The sequence below is a fragment of the Bombyx mandarina genome, chromosome 18 (assembly GCF_030267445.1).
Source record: "Bombyx mandarina strain Sakado chromosome 18, ASM3026744v2".
NCBI lineage: Eukaryota > Metazoa > Arthropoda > Insecta > Lepidoptera > Bombycidae > Bombyx > Bombyx mandarina.
In genome coordinates this window covers 3747134-3764929 of record NC_143224.1, presented here as the reverse complement: position 1 = coordinate 3764929, position 17796 = coordinate 3747134, and the positions used below count along the sequence as shown (strand labels likewise).

Genomic DNA, 17796 nt, shown 5'->3' with positions numbered 1-17796 from the left:
ACCCTTCGTCGCCAGCGACGGGTTCAACGAGAACGGGGAACCGTGCTGGATAGGTGTTGGATAGGTGTGTGAATAAGTGAATTCGATAAGGCGTCATGATAATCGCCTCATCGATGCTAGGCTCATGTAGAAGCCAGTCCCCGCTGACGCTCTAGACACGTACTTACGGATCCATCAGATCCAATAACCCTTGCATTAGACGCCTTCAGCACTAACAATAGGAGAAGTCTCTGGTAACCGTACTCTTCGAACTCGACAAAGAGTTATTACTCAATAGATATTCTCTATTTTTAATTTAAAAATGTAATTAAAGACGTCAAAAAGGAATAAACAAATGCTAGAGTTAGAAGCAATAGTGTCAGTGAGGTGTGCAGTCAGAGCAGTGCTCTGATGAATTGTTCGAGATGATCTATCATCTCGTTTTTACCATCGCACCGCCCCCAATCGCAGTAGAGTTCATCCATAGTACCTAGAGCAACTGCGTTCATCCACAGTGCGTTTCCAGAGATATTTTTTGCCACGTACCATCTGGATTTGGAATTCCCCTCCACGGTGTTTCTCGAGCGCTATGACATGTCCTTCTTCAAAAGAGGCTTGTGGAGAGTATTAAGCGGTAGACAGCGGCTTTGCTCTGCGCCTGGCATTGCTGAAGTCCATGAGCCACGGTAAACACTCACCGTCAAATGGGCCGAATGCTAGTCTACCCACAAGTGCATAAAATATAGCTGTGACAATTTAAATTAGATATCAGATATGTTTTTATCTTTACAGGCTATGAATATTAATTATATTTAAATTCGTAAATGCAAATATGCCACTTTTATTTAACTTACGTACATATTAGCATAAAACAAAAAGGAATTAACAAAAGCACATCTTTGTAATATTTTTTCACGTGAAGTTATTGATTTTAAAATTGGATTCATGTTTAAATAAGGTCATTTCGTTATCTCAATTCGGCGAACGAACGCATTTGTTTCACTTTTAATTATTCTAAACAATTTGTATATACATACATATGTATGTACAATATTAAGAATGATAATGCAAATTATACACCAATTTTAAGTAAAATATCAATTGTGTAAATAAATTATTATGTATTTATTAAATATTTCAATTATAATACATTGCTTTTTCCGTTTTGCGTATAGCAATTTTGATGTTATGGAAAGTTAATAGTTAAGATTTATTATCGTGAAAAATAAAATTCGAAGTGGGAAGAACCGAAAGTCGTGGGATCGATACAAAAGGATCAGATCGGGCATCAAATTGAATTGTTGTTGAATTGTTGAATCTCATAAGAGATTGCTTTTAAGGCTTGAATTGCCCAAGGGGAATTCAAGCCTTAAAGTAGTCAAGGGTCAAAGGTATTATTTAAGCAGCAGCTTAAAAGAAGCTGTTTATATCAAAACTCAAAAGCTTCGGTGGCGACGTCTTCTTCTTGCAGATGGGAATTCTCCTTGAAATTGAAAAATAGATAGACAGCTGTTTGAGTGCCGAGCTTACGCATCTTACACAGAACAGTCACGCGTTATTTCAACAATTAACTACATCAGATATGGCTGTGTGGACAGCTGGAGCAACAGATTTTTGAGTCGAAACGTAATCAGCGGCCAGGCGGAGAGATGATTTACGATGGGTAGGAGTGAGAAATGAATTGGAAGAGCCGAAGTCAGGCCCCAGCGGCGTAAATTGGGAGAGTATTATGTTCACCAGCTTCTGTTACTGCAAAAGTATCTCTAAGCGTATGCTCTTCCCGACCATTGTCCTACGTAAGCAAATTTCAAGGCCTCAAGATCCAGGTTGTCCTTTAGTGACAACCGATTATAGCCTATCGATTGTAACATGAAGGAATAGTTTTGTGCGCTCCGGCATTCAAGTAGGATGGTCTATTATTAATATTATTATTATTTTTATTGCTTAGATGGGTGGACGAGCTAACAGCCCACCTGGTCTTAAGTGGTCACTGGAGCCCATAGACATCTACAACGTAAATGCGCCACCCACCTTGAGATATAAGTTCTAAGGTCTCCTAGTTACATACCTATTAGCTCCGGTCACCACTTAGCTCCACTTAGGCTAAGAGATTTCAACTTGTAAGTACATTCATTTCAAGAAACTAAATAAATATAGTATAATTATATACTAATACGGATATACACGGACATCAGCCAATCGGCTGATTTATGAATACATTGTTCACTTTGATTTATTTTAGAGATATTAAAGAAGGTAAACAAATCATGCACGAATATGTTAAACTCTTTATTTTCATAAATAATTATTACAGAAAATAATTATTATACATACCTACCTACCTAGAGCGTGACAAAACTATGAAACATTTATTTTATAGTATATTAATAAATTTATTTCAATAGTAAAACGAATAGTAAAATATGAATTGTTCTTTGTTAAATGGAAAAATCTCGAAATTCGATAGAATTTATTAATGTGACATGGACATAGCCTGTAGTTAATGTTTTGTGATATTGATTCTAATGTATTACACACGTGATCTACTTTGCTCCATTGTTGTTGATTGTTAATGACAATTACTTATTTTAATGCCCAAAATAGGTGTAACCTCTATACGATTAATCCTAAAAGAGGTTAATATGTTATTTATAATGTTCTTCTTTAAATGACACAAATAGAATTTCGATTATTAAAAAACATTAGAACATTAGACATATAAAGAGCATTTTTGCAATATTAAAATATAAAAAGATATAAAAATAATGGTGAAGCAATAGCTTTAAATGTTGTTTCTCTTTATAAGAGCAACTCAATTGCTATAGTTTTACAAAGCTAAACTGTATTTTGATTTAAATAAATAAATACATTATATAGGTATGATAAATTTGCCACAAACTTACGAATAGACTACATTTTAATGTCAGTTTTGTAGGTTTTTTTTTTTTTTTTTTTATTATTGCTAGATGGGTGGACGAGCTCACAGCCCACCTGGTGTTAAGTGGTTACTGGAGCCCATAGACATCTACAACGTAAATGCGCCACACACCTTGAGATATATTTCTAAGGTCTCAGTATTAGTCACAACGGCTGCCCCACTCTTCAAACCGAAACGCATTACTGCTTCACGGCAGAAATAGGCAGGGCGGTGGTACCTACCCGCGCGGACTCACAAGAGGTCCTACCACCAGTAAGAGGTCCTACCACCAGTTTTTTTTTTTTTTTTTTATGATTGAAAGTTTACTGGTGGCCCGAAGGCCTTTCCAGTTTCACCAGGACAGGTGGGCGAGCAAAGGCTCAGCCAAGAGGGGCGGGATTTGCTAACAACTGCCCGAGCGCCTTCGAAGGAGACCTAACAACTCAAGAGCAATTGTTTCGCGAATGAATCTACTACCGGATCGGAATCGCGACCCGCTGAGAAGATCCGGCGAGAAACTCAGCGGGCTGATGCATGGGTTAGGTTGCACGTCGACCTCTTTGTCGAGTTCGACGAGTACGGTTACCGGGGTCCCTAAGCCTGCCCCTAGTATTAGAGCTGAAGGTATCTAATGCAACGGTTATTGGATCTGATGGATCCGTAAGGACGTGTCTAGGGCGTCGACGGTGACTGGCTCCTGCATGATCAGGATTCGGGGAGTAGTCAGCGGCGGCAACGATAAGGCGATTATCGTGACGCATAATAATAATAATAATAATAATGTTTTTATTTCAAGTATCCATGACTCATATAAATTGTTAATAAAACTTGACCTATGTTATTAGTTATATTTAGATCACAATGAATTACTGTGGTAACATCCCATGGGAGATGGCACCACAGCGACCCATGTATATACAGTCCAGCCTGCTTGCGATCATGCTCAGGATACTGTTGGAGCTGGCTCTCACTCTGTTTACCAGAGATGCACACCTCTTACGCATGGTAGCGTAAAAACAATCTATGTGCGCGTCTGCAAACATCCCTGATGCGCTACAAAAGCGGGGCAGCACCACCAGCACCCTAAACGCGTTATTGTATTGAACACGGAGAGCATTGTACGATCTTTGAGTATATCCAGCCCACAAGCTGCACGTGTAAAAGTTAGTACAGTTACATAGCCTTATCGAAGTATCGTTCCGACGCTGACTTCATGTATTTCCGAATTGATTCGAGGCCCAGGTCGTCGTGTAGGTCAACGTTCCTCACGAACCACGGAGCCCCGACAGCTAACCTACAAAAGCGGGATTGTAGGGATTGGAGGGTGTCTATGTGTGTGCGGGCCGCGTGAGCGAACACCACACTCGCGTAAGTCATGACGGGCCTTATGCAAGTTTTGTAAAGTGTCACCTTGTTCCGAAGGGACATTTTACTCCGCTTACAGATCATGGGGTAGAGTCTACCGAGAATAAACGCGGCACGGTCACGGACAGATTTTATATGCGGGCGGAATGTCATCGATGCATCCAGGGTAACGCCCAGGTACTTGACCTTCCTAGCCCAGGGTATGGGTTGTCTAAAGAGAGTAATCGGGGGTGTGAGATTCCTCCTCCTAATCCGGGAGGAAATCCGTGTGGAGCTTCCCCTCTGAAATAGCACCGCAGTACTTTTCGCTGGGTTGATGTCTATGCGCCATTTTTGGAACCACTGTCCTAGGGCTAGGGCTGCGCTCTGAAGCTTCTTCGCGATTAGGGACTTATTTCTACTAGAATAGTAAACAGTCGTGTCGTCGGCGAATAAAGCTAAATGGGTCGGCGGCGACCGGGGAATATCGTTGACGAATAAGCTAAATAGGAGGGGTGAGAGGACAGAGCCTTGCGGGACTCCAGCTGTGAGAGGTCGTGGGGAGGAGCGGGTTCCCTCGACTCGATATCGAAAAGAGCGGTTCGACAAGAAGTCCCGTATGATGAGCACGAGACTATCCGGCACGCCCATGTTGAATAGTTTGAAAATCAAACCATTGTGCCAGACTTTGTCGAACGCTTTTGCGACGTCGAAGAAGAGAGCTTCCGTGTATAACGGTTTTGGTCGATTAAGCCCCACAAGAATGTGCTCCGTGAGGCGGTGCACCTGTTGAACGCATGAGTGATTTGTACGGAATCCGAATTGTTCGTCGATGAGAATGCCCTTGGATGAGACGAAGTCTCTGAGGCGTTTGTAGAGCAGACGCTCATACAGTTTGCCTAGAGACATGAGGAGGCTAATCGGGCGGTAGCTCGTCGGATGATTTTTTGGTTTACCGGGTTTATGTATGCCGATAACGTCCGCTTCTTTCCACACCGCGGAAAAGATACAGTTCGCCATAGCGGCATTGAAAATAGATGCCAATATCACGATGAGTTGGACGGGTAGAAGTTTAATAACGCGGTTAGATATACCGTCGGAACCGGGAGCCTTGCGAGGATGTAGGTCTTTGATCAAGTCTTTAACTTCCATCGGGGTGACGGGTGGTAACGCATCCGAGGGTGGCAAGGAGGCTCTGCGTTCTACCTCACTGTCTACTAATTCTACATGAACAGGGTCCATGGATTGAGTGCTGGGCGTGCACTGGGTTTGCAGTGTATCGGCCAGCAGCTCTGCTTTTTCATCATCATCGAACGCCGCGAGTTGGCCTGAGGGGCCTACGAGGGGGGCATAGTTACTACCGTATCCGATTTGAGAGTACGAGCTAAGCGGTAGTAAGACCTTTGGGAGGGCGCGAGTCTTTCTAAGAAATCAGACCATCTGGCATCTCGGACTTCGGCGATGCCAGACTTTACGTCGTGTTGTAGGGCACGATACCTATCGTAGGCGCGGATCGAGGCGTTCTTAGCTCTAAGGAGTTCCCTAATATCGTCGGGCAATTTGAAGCGGTGAAGGAAGTCCTCCGCTACAACTTGCTTCGATGACCTATCTAATGTCGAGGTGATGTGTGACGTTAAGATGTCTATGGCTTCAGCGGTATCCTGAGGAGACGGGGTAGAGTCCGGGCTAAACGGGAGCGATGGTGGATCAGATTCAGCCAGGCTGATGCCCAGCGTGTGCCAATCCACCACAGTCCTCGTGACGGGAACGGAATCGGGAGCGCGACCGAGCTTCATAACGACGGGACGATGGTCTGAATCTAACTCTGAAACTACTTCGATCGAGTGTAAGCGCAGAGTTACGTTTTTTAATAACGCTATGTCGAGTATATCCAGGCGATGCGCGATATTTAGCGGGTAGTGAGTCGGGGTTAGCGGAGCGACGATATCGAAGGCGAGATCATCGACTAACGCGTCAAGCCGCCTGCCATTCGGGGTTGTGGTGTGCGAGTTCCACCTGACGTGTTTACAATTAAGGTCGCCCGCCAGAATGACAGAGCTTCCCATGCCGAGCAGCGCCTCGATATCACTGCTTAGAACGATCTTATCCGGTGGAAGATAAACGGACGCGATAACGATCGGCGCGTGTCCAGTCAGTGAGATTCGGCATACTGATGCTTCGATGTTAGAAAGCGCGGGGGGGTCGAGTGGGACGCAGTGCAGGGCTCGTCTATAGTAAATGACGGTACCACCACCACGAGCAGTGAGCCTGTCGTTCCTAACCATGTTATAGTTCGCGATTTTAGGGTCGCGGCGCGCGGGCTTAAGCAGGGTCTCCTGCACCAAAAAGATGTCAATTTGATGGTCACGCAAAAAATCACAAACCTGATCACGTTGATTTGCGAGACCGTAAGCGTTAAAAAATCCTATCGTTACGGATAGGGGCTTTATTCTACTTATGTACGCCATTGATTACCGGCGGAGCGAGGGGAGGACGTACGTATTTAACGACGCGTATACGTCAGCGTATTCTTGCAGAACGGCGATGAAGTGTTGTGCAGTGGAGGCGGCGCGAATGTCGTCACCCAAAGCATTAACACGCTCAAAGTTGATCGACTGAAAAAAGTCGATCGCTAGAGCGAGATTGTCGGACGCGGTCGGAGTGCTGGTCGCGGGGGAGGAACGAATCACGGGGGAGGAACGAATCACGGGGGAGGGACGTATCGCGGGGGCGGGACGAATCGCGGGGGAGGGAGCTACAGCCGTGTTCGTGAACGGCAACGGTTTAGCCCAGGCCGAGCCGCTGGGCACCGGCGCCGGCACGAAGGCAGGCTTAGCCTTCGGCACAGAGGGTGCCGTGGCTTTGATGTCAGGGCCGGAAGCTCGGAGGCGGTTTTGGCGCGCGACGCGGCGATTTATTTTAGGGGCTCAGGGGCATCCACGGTAATTCGCGGGGTGACCCTGTGTTCGGCACAGGACGCAGCTAGGTGGTTCCGTCGCGGTTTTTTGATCACGAGTGCAAAGAGTCGTGGCGTGATTGTCCAAACACTTGACGCATCGAGGGCGCGCGTGACAATTACGGGAAGAATGCCCGTACAACTGACAATTGTGGCACTGGCTCGGAGTGCCTTTTTTATGAGGGGTTTCCACGGTGATCCCTGAAAGCCTACAGACCGTTCGGACGTTAAAGATTTGCTTACCCCCGGGGGTAGACTGGAGGGCGACGAGAACCATATTGTATGGCTCCCTCCCGCGTCCTGTGTGCATGCGGTGCACGGAGTTTACGGGTAGGCCTTGTTCGAGTAGGTCGGCCTTTACGAGCTCGGCATCTAACTCCTTAGGGATGCCACGTATGACTGCACGGAGCTCACGCTCCTCCTGGAGCGTATACGTATGATAACTTATACGCTCCTTTCGGAGGTAGCTTGAGAGGGCCCTATGGTCGTCGGGTGTTGCTACTTTTATCTGTATCCCGTTCGCGAGGTTACGGGCACTGACAAAATTTATGTTCTTGGCCTTAAGGGCCAGGGAGACACGGTCCCAAGCAGCCTTCTCTTGAAGAATCAACGGAGGAGGGGCCTGATTTCTCGTTTGTGCCACCGGGAGCGGCGACGGCGTGGCACGGGGACAGGGAGCGACGGGGGTCGGAGGGCGGGGGCGCGACGCGTTCGCGGCTTTGCTTATTTTAGCGGCCGCGGAAGCTCGGGACTCCGCGGCGCGCTTCTTACCCTTTTGCACGAGAGTGAATCCATCTGTTAATGAGGCGGGAACGAGGTCAACCTCCATATCCGAGTCAGAGTCGGAGGACGAGGAGGAAGGCGTGGGAGCGGCGGACGCGACGGAGGCCGCAGACGATCGCTGAGGTAGAACCGTAGCTGCCGCGGTAGACGCGGGAGTTTTTCGCGACAGTATGGTGGACACGGGTGTGCTGGGTGCGACGGAGGCTGCGGTGTACGGCGCGGGAGTTTTGCGCGCGCTTGCAGGGGAAGCGGGAATGGCAGGCGTGGCGGAAACGGCGGGCGCGGCGGGCACGGCAGAACAGTTCATGGCGCGTTTAGCTTTGTAAGCTAAAAATTCTGATTCGAGGGCCGGGTATTTCTCGCTTAAGAATTCCGCGAGCAGTGTGTTGGTTGGAGAAAACTCCATTTCTTCGCACTGCCCTGGGGGGGCTGCCCCGGGACTTAAACACGCGCTCGCCTTGCGGCGAGGCCCCTGCGTCGGTAACACTAAATTGGCCGAAGCGATTCTAGGAATTTTAGAAATTTTAATGAATAGAATAAATAGAATAAATAGAATTAGAGTGAATAGAACCACTGCACAGTTCCCGGGCGGCAATGCCTTGCATTTAGGCGCAGGTACAAATTCCGAGAAACACTTGGGCCACAGATGTGCCACGAACAATGATCTATTATCACCGGTAGTCACTTCCGACAAAACACTTGGACGCCAGATGTGCCACGAACCGAGGTCGGGCAATCGAACGAACAATGAGCACGTCCACGCGCGTCGGTTGCTCAAATCGGAATGAGTTTTGTAGGTGTAATAACTTTGTTTCTTTCTTTACACGTAATAACGAAAGTTATATAACAAAACTACACCTGTAGGTACCATTTTCACTTTTTACTTTATTCGTGTGCTATTTAAAAACAGATTTTTATTTTTACGTGTTAGCCGTATCCATAGGCTGATGGGAACGGCCGGTGGATCATGCCGGTTTTTTCCCAACATCTGAGGTGAAGGGGGCGACTCAACAAGGCGATGTATGCCATCTGAGTGGGGCTGGTGCAGACAATGTCTCTGTATAGGGCTCCCGTATGAAGCAGTCCCTAACCGTCAGAATGGCGAAGTTGATGCAGAGGACGCAGCGCGCTGTCGCGGTCAAGGTTTTTTTTCATAGCTTAGGTTTGTGGACGAGCTCACGGCCCACCTGGTGTTTAGCGGTTACCGCAGCCCATAGACATCTACAACGTAAATGCCACCACCTACCTTGAGATTTAAGTTCTAAGTCCTCAGTATAGCTACAACGGCTGCCCCAGCCTTCAAACCGAAACGCATTACTGCTTCACAGCAAAAATAGGCAGGGTGGTGTTATCTACCCGTGCGGACTTAAAGGAGGCCCTACCATCAGTAATTACGCATATTATAATTTTGCGGGTTTGATTTTTACTACACGATGTTATTCCTTCACGGTGGAAGTCAATCGTGAACATTTGTTAAGTACGTGTTTCATTAGAAAAATTGGTACCCGCCTGCGAGATTCGAACACCAGTAGGTACATCGCTACACACGAATGCACCGGAAGTATTGTCCTTTAGGCCACGACGACAAATATAACAACTATACAAGGCTATCGAATAATGTCCTTGGAGGTAGCGTGCGTGATGGACAGAATGGAGCCCTTGAACTTGTTGGCGGAACCGCTCGATTCTGATTACCAGTGACGAGATGGCCTTCTTACCAGAGAGGTGGTTGATCGCCGTCCTAGTGTTATCTGAACATGAGAAGCCCAATCTCAGCGGATGTTTCTGAAAACATGGTCCAGGTGGGTAGAAGATCCGCTGGCCTGTACACTTATACGTTTTGCTCGGTCCTCAGAAACTGGATAATTCGTGACCGCTAGCGTCTCTCCTTCTAGCTTGTTCAGGAGCTGACCGAATACAGCTACTTCTGAAAGTATGCTTTGAATCGGGGCTGAGTCGACGACAGTGGACCATTAGTGTAAGTGCGACTTAGACATGGCAGACTACAAGCTCACGGTCTACCCCTTTCAGACAGCGTAAGCCGTGTCCAACCGTGTCCAACCGAAAAGAACCATTAAGGGATGAAGGGCCGCTCTATCTATATATTAATACGTGAATCAAAAACGTTGTACCCCTTTTTACGGAAATTGCGCGGACTGAGGAGTATGAAATTTCCCACACTTATAGAGAATATAGAGAAGGAGTGCAGAATGCTAAAATTTTTTTTTAATTATGCATAAAAAATACATTAAATCAATAAAAGAAACATTACACGCACTACCATGTATTTGACACACACACGCATGCCTACTATTTGTTTATTGTCAAACTTTTGTTATTGCTTATAGTCTGTGGTCAAATTGAGAATAGATTAAATATTGTTTATTATTAATATTTGTCTAAAGTGTAGTCTTGGCGAAATTTGTGATTATAGAAATTTATAAGTCTGACAATAGAATCATAATAGTGTACAAACTTATAATTTCAATTAATTACAGCCGAATTTCGACTACACACCGGGGGACCACTAGTTTTCATAATTACTTATTTTGAAGAAATAAAATGTCGCATATTCAGAATAACATTACTCATAAATATGTAACACACATTCATGTAACAATAATTTTATATAAGTACATTATTCAATTTTGAAACGTGTTATGAATTGTGTAAATTTGTATATATCAATTGTGAACCATCAATGACATATTTATCAAACATATATCTTTTCCGATTTCAATTTATTATATTTCCTACTACTAGATGCTTTTTTTTTGGTCAGGAGGAAATCGCCGGACTTCCGCCCTTTTCTGGGGATACTGGGCGGGGTATGTCAGAGTCGAACTGACTAAAACCTCCTGTCGCTCAACAACCAACGTCCAAACCTCGCATGAGACAGAACTCATGACAAGGCAAAGGGGGGAAAGTGAAGCGTTTAGTGCGGAGCACATCTCTCCCATCACCCTCCCCCTACTACTAGATGCTTAGGATCATTAAACGTGAAGCACAGAACTCGAAGTGGAAAGACAGGATGGTACAATGTGAATTGAGCAGACATCGGTAAAGTTGTTGAACCTTAAAAGTTTATCACATAAACATTATTTTCCATCCCCTCTTGTGTCAAGTGATTACCGGAGCCCATAGAAAACAATAATAACAATACGACGAAAATACTGCCACTATACTTGAGACATAACTTCCAACTCTTACTTCTGTATATATTTATATAACGGCCACTCCCTCCATCCTGTGTGGGCCTCAAAATACGCCCTATTTTTTGGCCGGTATCATTTTTATTATGCGATGTGGTATTCTAATCGGTGAAGTAATTCGTGAAAATGTGTTAATTGTGTGTATTTCATCAGAAAAATCGGTAACTGTCTTCAGGATTCGAACATCTGCGCAGTCGTATATCTCAATACGAACGCACTGGGAATCACATCCTTTAGGCCATGACGACTTCCATTACTGTTTCCAGAAAACTCCCTAAACTCAGCCCCTTCATTCCTATTGGCCCCTCTGGGTAACTTTGCAAGACCCTAAGTTCTACACAGCTCTCTTGCTCCAGCCGAATACTCAGGATTAGTTTCTTGAGTGGAGGCATTGATGCTGTGATGTCTATGAACACCGACCACCACTTTATTATGAGTGAACCGTGAGTCGTTTCTAAAAAAACAATACACTAAAATGTCTGCGTTTCATTTTCAATATAGTCTGATCTCGTTCCAAAGGCTGTCGCTTTATGAATACATAATTTATATCGATTTTTAAAGGATAATGATAAAAATAAAACGAAGTAAGCTGTTACATAGGTACATAGTTTATTATCATTATTTGAGCACCTTCAATTATTTTCATAAATTATTATTTACACAACATTATTTTCACACGTAGCTAGTGCATAATGAAACTATAAAGTATATACATATATTTTAAAGTATATTCAAAGTAAATATTTATTTTGGATCTATATCAATAACAGAGTTAATTAGATATTACAATTAACAATATAATATAGGTTTATAATAGTACAAAATCTTAATTTCTAGTACATTTTTATTTATATTTTTTATTTCATTCGCTGGTTTTGTTTTTAAACAGCTGTGTCCTTAGTCGTGGTGTTTTTGTAACTATTTTTTTGCAGATCTCCAAATTCAATATATTCTGGTAAATCGAAATCTATTCTTCTTCTAGTTATTTCAAGGGCAGTTCTTCTCGAGACATGACGTTTCGGTGTTCTTAATACGGGAATATGTTCAAAGCGTTCAGAATCTAATGTTGGGATCTCTTCGATGATTGATGATTCATGAAGTAATTCATTATCCAAGTATTCTTCTTGCTGTTCACTCCCACAAGAGTCTGTTTCACTGTCACTCTCGTATTTTTGAAACTTCGGGAACGGCGTCCTTCCGGGTGGCGCGATTGAGGCCCGTATATCAACATCTGGTGACGAAGTCAGAGAGCCTTTTTCTGTAAAATCATATTATGTTTGATCATTTTAGCACAGCCTAGTCTGGCAATAGAATAAAGTCACAATTAAAAGTACATTTGAAAATAGTCAGTTTTCATTCTTCAAATTGTTAATAACAAAATAAAAGAGAAGATCTAAGGCGTAAAAATATCTAAAACTTGAAGTATCAATGAGCGACTGAGGTTGAATTTTGATCATTCGACGAATTCTAGTAATTTTAAATGTCAAATCTGTATAAAACAATTCACACAGAATAGTTAGTTGGATGGTGCTCACTTGCTTCAGACGTTTCCGTCGTCTTTCCCGAAAATAAGCTCACAAACTTCAATTTGTAAATAGGAAACATTCTGAATTCGATCAAATTCAATTTAAATACTGAGACAGCAGCAGAAGCAACACTACAGGAGTACTAATGTTGCTGAAGGTTATCTCCTGTTTATATACTGTTGTGCTTTGTGCATTTAGTTCGAAAAATAGTTAGGGTCGTTAGTAAATCAGCCTGATTACTTAATTGATTGAGTGATTACTTAATTATACGGTACTTACGGTAGTTACCAGCAGGTAATTAGATTTCTAATAAACAAACAATACCGAATGCTTAATGCAACCCTTTTTATCTCCAAGTTAATGATTAGAAGTAACTTAAATCGATATTTTTCTTACCCAGTTTATTCATTACTTAATTTTAGTAATTTTATCAGTATCCACTGGGACAAACTAATAGCTTAAATGAAAGCGTCTCCCATCCAATCTTGAGTATAATTTAGGAACCTACGGTTAATATGGTTACTTTCGCCTATAACTTAACTTTTACATTGGAGTTACGACGCAATAGAAATAAGTCAAAACATGGACGCATTTCAAGAAACGACAATAAGCTGAAGCTTTCAGGATACAGGACGAGAGAGAGCATCCTAATGTAGAGCAGTGATGAGCAATCACGCCCACCAATTTAGGTCAGTGGTCCCGGAAGTGGTGTATCGACATTATCCCTACGAAGAGCGTAGCCGTGCTGTTCAAAAGGGGTCACCCTCCCGGCACTGCTGCTAATATTCGTCTTGAATTAGGCACAGTAACTCTATTCCCGGCATAAGAATCTTTCGAACTCGAATCAACCTTACCGATTACAAATAATTCAAAGACACAACCCAGTGAATTTCTCGCCGGATCTTCTCAGTGTGTCGCGATTCCAATCCGATGGTAAATTCTGCAAAGTAATGCTCTTGCTAAGGCCAGTACTAGTAACTGGTGGTAGGACCTCTTGTGAGTCCGCGCGGGTAGGTACCACAGCCCTGCCTATTTCTGCCGTGAAGCAGTAATGCGTTTCGGTTTGAAGGGTAGGGCAGCCGTTGTAACTATACTTAGAACTGATCTTAGAACTTATATCTCAAGGTGGGTGGCGCATTTCCGTTGTACATGTCCATGGGCTCCAGTAACCACTTAACACCAGGTGGGCTGTGATCTCGTCCACTCATCTAAGCAAAAAAAAAACATGCTCTCAGGGTGAGCCCCGACGAGAAGGTAGCTCATTAGGCTACCAGCAAATAGGTAGGGGCAAAAATATGAGCAACATATGCTTAGTTGACAATCTCCGATCTGTTAGGGAGTCTCATCCTGCCCTCAAAGTATTTAACCCCAGTAGACACTTACGCTCAAAGTCCTAACTGTTTCGATCTTTCAATATCTTGTGGCCTTCTGGTTTGAGGGCACCACAAGTTTTTAGTGTGGAGTGATGAATATTACTCCAAATCTAAGACGAAGAAAAAAATGGAAATTGTTCCTTGTTAAGTTATTTAGAAAACCAGTAAAATTTAATGTGTAAAGGTTGTGTTTGTGATTTTTCTTTTTTTTTTTTTTTGTCGTATACCGTGATGGTAAGCTTTGTTCATATAATATCCACATGACTTCATGACATGGATTATGGAGCTGTACGTAACCCTTGAGTGTTGAAGTATTTTGAAAACTATTTAGTTGGGTCTAAAAGTTTTCGAAAATTTGTGACTGAAACCCTGGTCCATACTCGCATCAAAATCCTGTAGACACGCACCAGTTTTTCTTAGTTGCTGACGTTACGTATTCTGACGCACTCTAGTAACGCGCTCTAGCAAGAGTCACCGCGATTCTGCCTATTTTTGAGTCGTAGCAGGAATACTTTCCGGTTTAAAGATAAAAAAAGTTACATGTGAATGAAACAGTTAGAGCAGCTCTCAGAAATAGTTCGGAAAAAATCAACGATCATTTACGTAAGCCCTCCGTAAGCCTAACTAGCTTGGCTGGGCAGACAATTCACGAGATATTTGATGTTTAAACGAAAATTACGAAAAAAGGTACGTTTTTATTTAAGCCATTCATTATCAAATATACACTGATATAATTTCTCAATTAAATAATGACTAAACTAAAAATAAATCGATTTTAATTACTTCTAATCACTGAATCTTGGAGATATAAAGGGTTGCATTAAGCACTCGGTATTGTTTGTTTACTGGAAATCTAATTACCTGCTGGTAACTACCGTAAGTACCGTATAATTAAGTAATCACTCCAGGGTGATTTACTAACAAACCTAATTACTTCGTGCACTAAATGCACAACTGTATATAAACAGGAGATAGCCTTCAGTGACATTAGTACTTCTGTAGTGTTGGTTCTGCTGCTAACTCAGTATTTGAATTGAATTTGATCGAATTCAGAATGTTTCGAATTTACAAAATGAAGTTTGTGAGCTTGTTTTCGGGAAAGACGACGGACACGTTTGAAGCAAGTGAGCACCATCCAACTATTCTGTGTGACTTGTTATATACACATTTGACATTTAAAATTACTAGAATTCGCCGAAAGACCAAAATTCAACCTCAACCTCTGTTATTACTGATTGATAGTTCAAGCTTTAGATATTTTTACGCCTTAGATTTCTCTTTTATATTATTTTGCTATTAACATTTTGAAGAATGGAGTTAATAAGAATAGTAACTCCATGATGAAAACGGACTGTTCTCAAATGTACTTTTAATTGTGACTTTATTCTATTGCCAGACCATGCTGTGCTAAAATGACCAAACATAATATGTTTTTATAGAAAAAGGCTCTCTGGCTTCGTCACCAGATGTTCAAGTATGGGCCTCAATCGCGTCACCCGGAAGGACGCCGTTCCCGAAGTTTCAAAACTACGAGAGTGACAGTGAAACAGACTCTTGCGGGAGTGAACAACAAGAAGAATACTTGGATAATGAATTACTTCATGAATCATCAATCATCGAAGAGATCCCAACATTAGATTCTGAACGCTTTGAACATATTCCCGTATTAAGAACACCGAAACGTCATGTCTCGAGAAGAACTGCCCTTGAAATAACTAGAAGAAGAATAGATTTCGATTCACCAGAGTATATTGAACTCGGAGATCTGCAAAAGAATAGTTACAAAAACACCACAGACAAAACCAGCGAAGAGAAGAATCAAATTTAAACATGTACCTACTGGAAATTAAGATTTTTCTTTTATACGTATTTATTTTTTAAAATTTTTGAATCATTTTAATGTCTAGTTATCTTATTTATTTTAACATTTAAATCAATTTTGACCTTTAATATACTATAAAATAAATATTTAAGTTTTATCATGCACTATATGAAAATAATATTTTATGGTCTTGTTTTCTAATTTGTTTATAACATTAAACTTAAATTTTTATATAAATAGACTTTAAAATAAATGTTTCATAGTTTTATCACGCTTTAAGTATAAAAATAAAGTTTTGTAAATAATTATTTATGAAAATAAAAAGTTTAACATATTCGAGCATGATTCGTTTACTTTCTTCATTATCTTTAAAATAAATCAAAATGCACAAGTATTCATGAACCCGCCAATTGACTAATATCCGTGTACATTTAGCTTAGTAGGTATATGAAAAAAAAAACAAGTTTCTTGAAATTAATATACTTACAAGATGAAATATCTACCTAAAACTGTCTGGCGCTAAGTGGTGACCGCAGCCAATAGAAAATACCACTTGAGTGCCGGCACTCACAAAAGTATTCCTTCATGTTACAATCGATAGACCAAAATCGGCGGCAAATATAGGGCAGCCTGGATATCGGGGCACTGGAAATTTGCTTACAGTGGACAATGGTAAGGAAGAGCATAGGCTTAAAGATACTTTTCCCGAAACATAAACAGAAAATAATATCTATGTAATAAACTTTTCATCGTCATCGTGTGCCCACAGAAATCCACTGCTGGACATTAGGTTCTCCCAATTTACACCACTAAGTTCGGTCTTCGGTTCTCCTGATTCATTGCTCACTCCTACCCTTCGTAAATCATCGCTCCACGTGGCCAGGGCGTGCCCCTATCTACATTTGCGGGTACGCGGCTTCCTCTCAAGAACCTATTGCTCCAGCGACCGACTCTCTGAACCATATCAATGACTTTCGTTTTCTATCGAATAGTCTCATTCCTGGAGTTATCCTTCAGAGAAGCTCTGAGTGTGGCTACAACCGTAATGAGCCGCAGTATCCGGCTTTGTAAATCATAAAGTTTCATTTTCAGTAACTGTGGAAAGGCGAGGAAAAGACCTTGCCCACTTTCGGTCAAGAGGTTAGCGGGGCCCATATACATACACAAAGTAATGCTACAAGGCGGCATCGACAACACCAGGCCAGTCGTAAGCCCTTCCACCACAGAATGATACTAATTCAGTATTTCAATTCGAGTAGAAAGTTTAACGATGTCAAGAAGTTGGTACTTTTACTATGTAAGTAGTAAACTGTGTGCTTAGTGCGAGTTTTTTAACGATCTCGATAGCGTAAAAGTCTTAGTTAACTCAAATTTGTATGGAGTTGGAACATTTGCCTACGTTTGCCGCTAGGGGCGCTGTTTCAGTTGCATACAAATCTTAGTTAACTTTTACGCTATCGAGAACGTTGAAACTCTCGCACTAAGCACACAGATGTAGATTGATAGACAGTTGTATAGATTATACACTTAATATAATAATATAACAGTTGGGTTTTTGAATACATCATTTATTTTAGGAATATTAAAGAAAAGTACCTAAACGAACCAAACAAGAATATGTCACATACATTTTTTTTTTCATAATTTATTACTTAGAAGACACTATTTTCATAAAATCTTGTGACCTAAGAAATTAAGAATACAAGTTATGGGGGATATTAAGAACTTTTTTGCTAAAAATTGAAACGAAAATTAAAACAGAAATGTTTTGATAAATAAAATATATCAAAAAACATTTTAATGTAACACGTATCTACTTGATATCCGTGTTTAATTGTACCACATATTTATCTCCGTTCTTTAACGTACAAAAAGATGTCTCTA

General features: G+C 42.0%; 2 protein-coding genes and 1 long non-coding RNA gene across 3 annotated transcripts in view; 2 read left to right on the top strand and 1 right to left on the bottom strand.

Annotated features, from left to right (window-relative positions):
- The window catches only part of LOC149500941 (uncharacterized), a 236014-nt gene that overhangs the window by 20478 nt on the left and 197740 nt on the right, over nt 1-17796 (top strand). The gene's annotated exons all lie outside the window — the stretch shown is intronic.
- LOC114244338 (uncharacterized) lies at nt 11786-12843 on the bottom strand. Its single transcript, XM_028176098.2, has 2 exons — nt 12727-12843; nt 11786-12449 (listed from the first exon to the last, which is right to left on the bottom strand). Exons 1-2 carry the CDS (start codon nt 12794-12796, stop codon nt 12073-12075), a joined length of 447 nt encoding a protein of 148 aa, XP_028031899.2. The 5' UTR covers nt 12797-12843; the 3' UTR covers nt 11786-12072.
- On the top strand, nt 15102-16176 carry LOC114244472 (uncharacterized). The gene is made up of 2 exons (XM_028176312.2): nt 15102-15214; nt 15530-16176. Exons 1-2 carry the CDS (start codon nt 15145-15147, stop codon nt 15916-15918), a joined length of 459 nt encoding a protein of 152 aa, XP_028032113.2. The 5' UTR covers nt 15102-15144; the 3' UTR covers nt 15919-16176.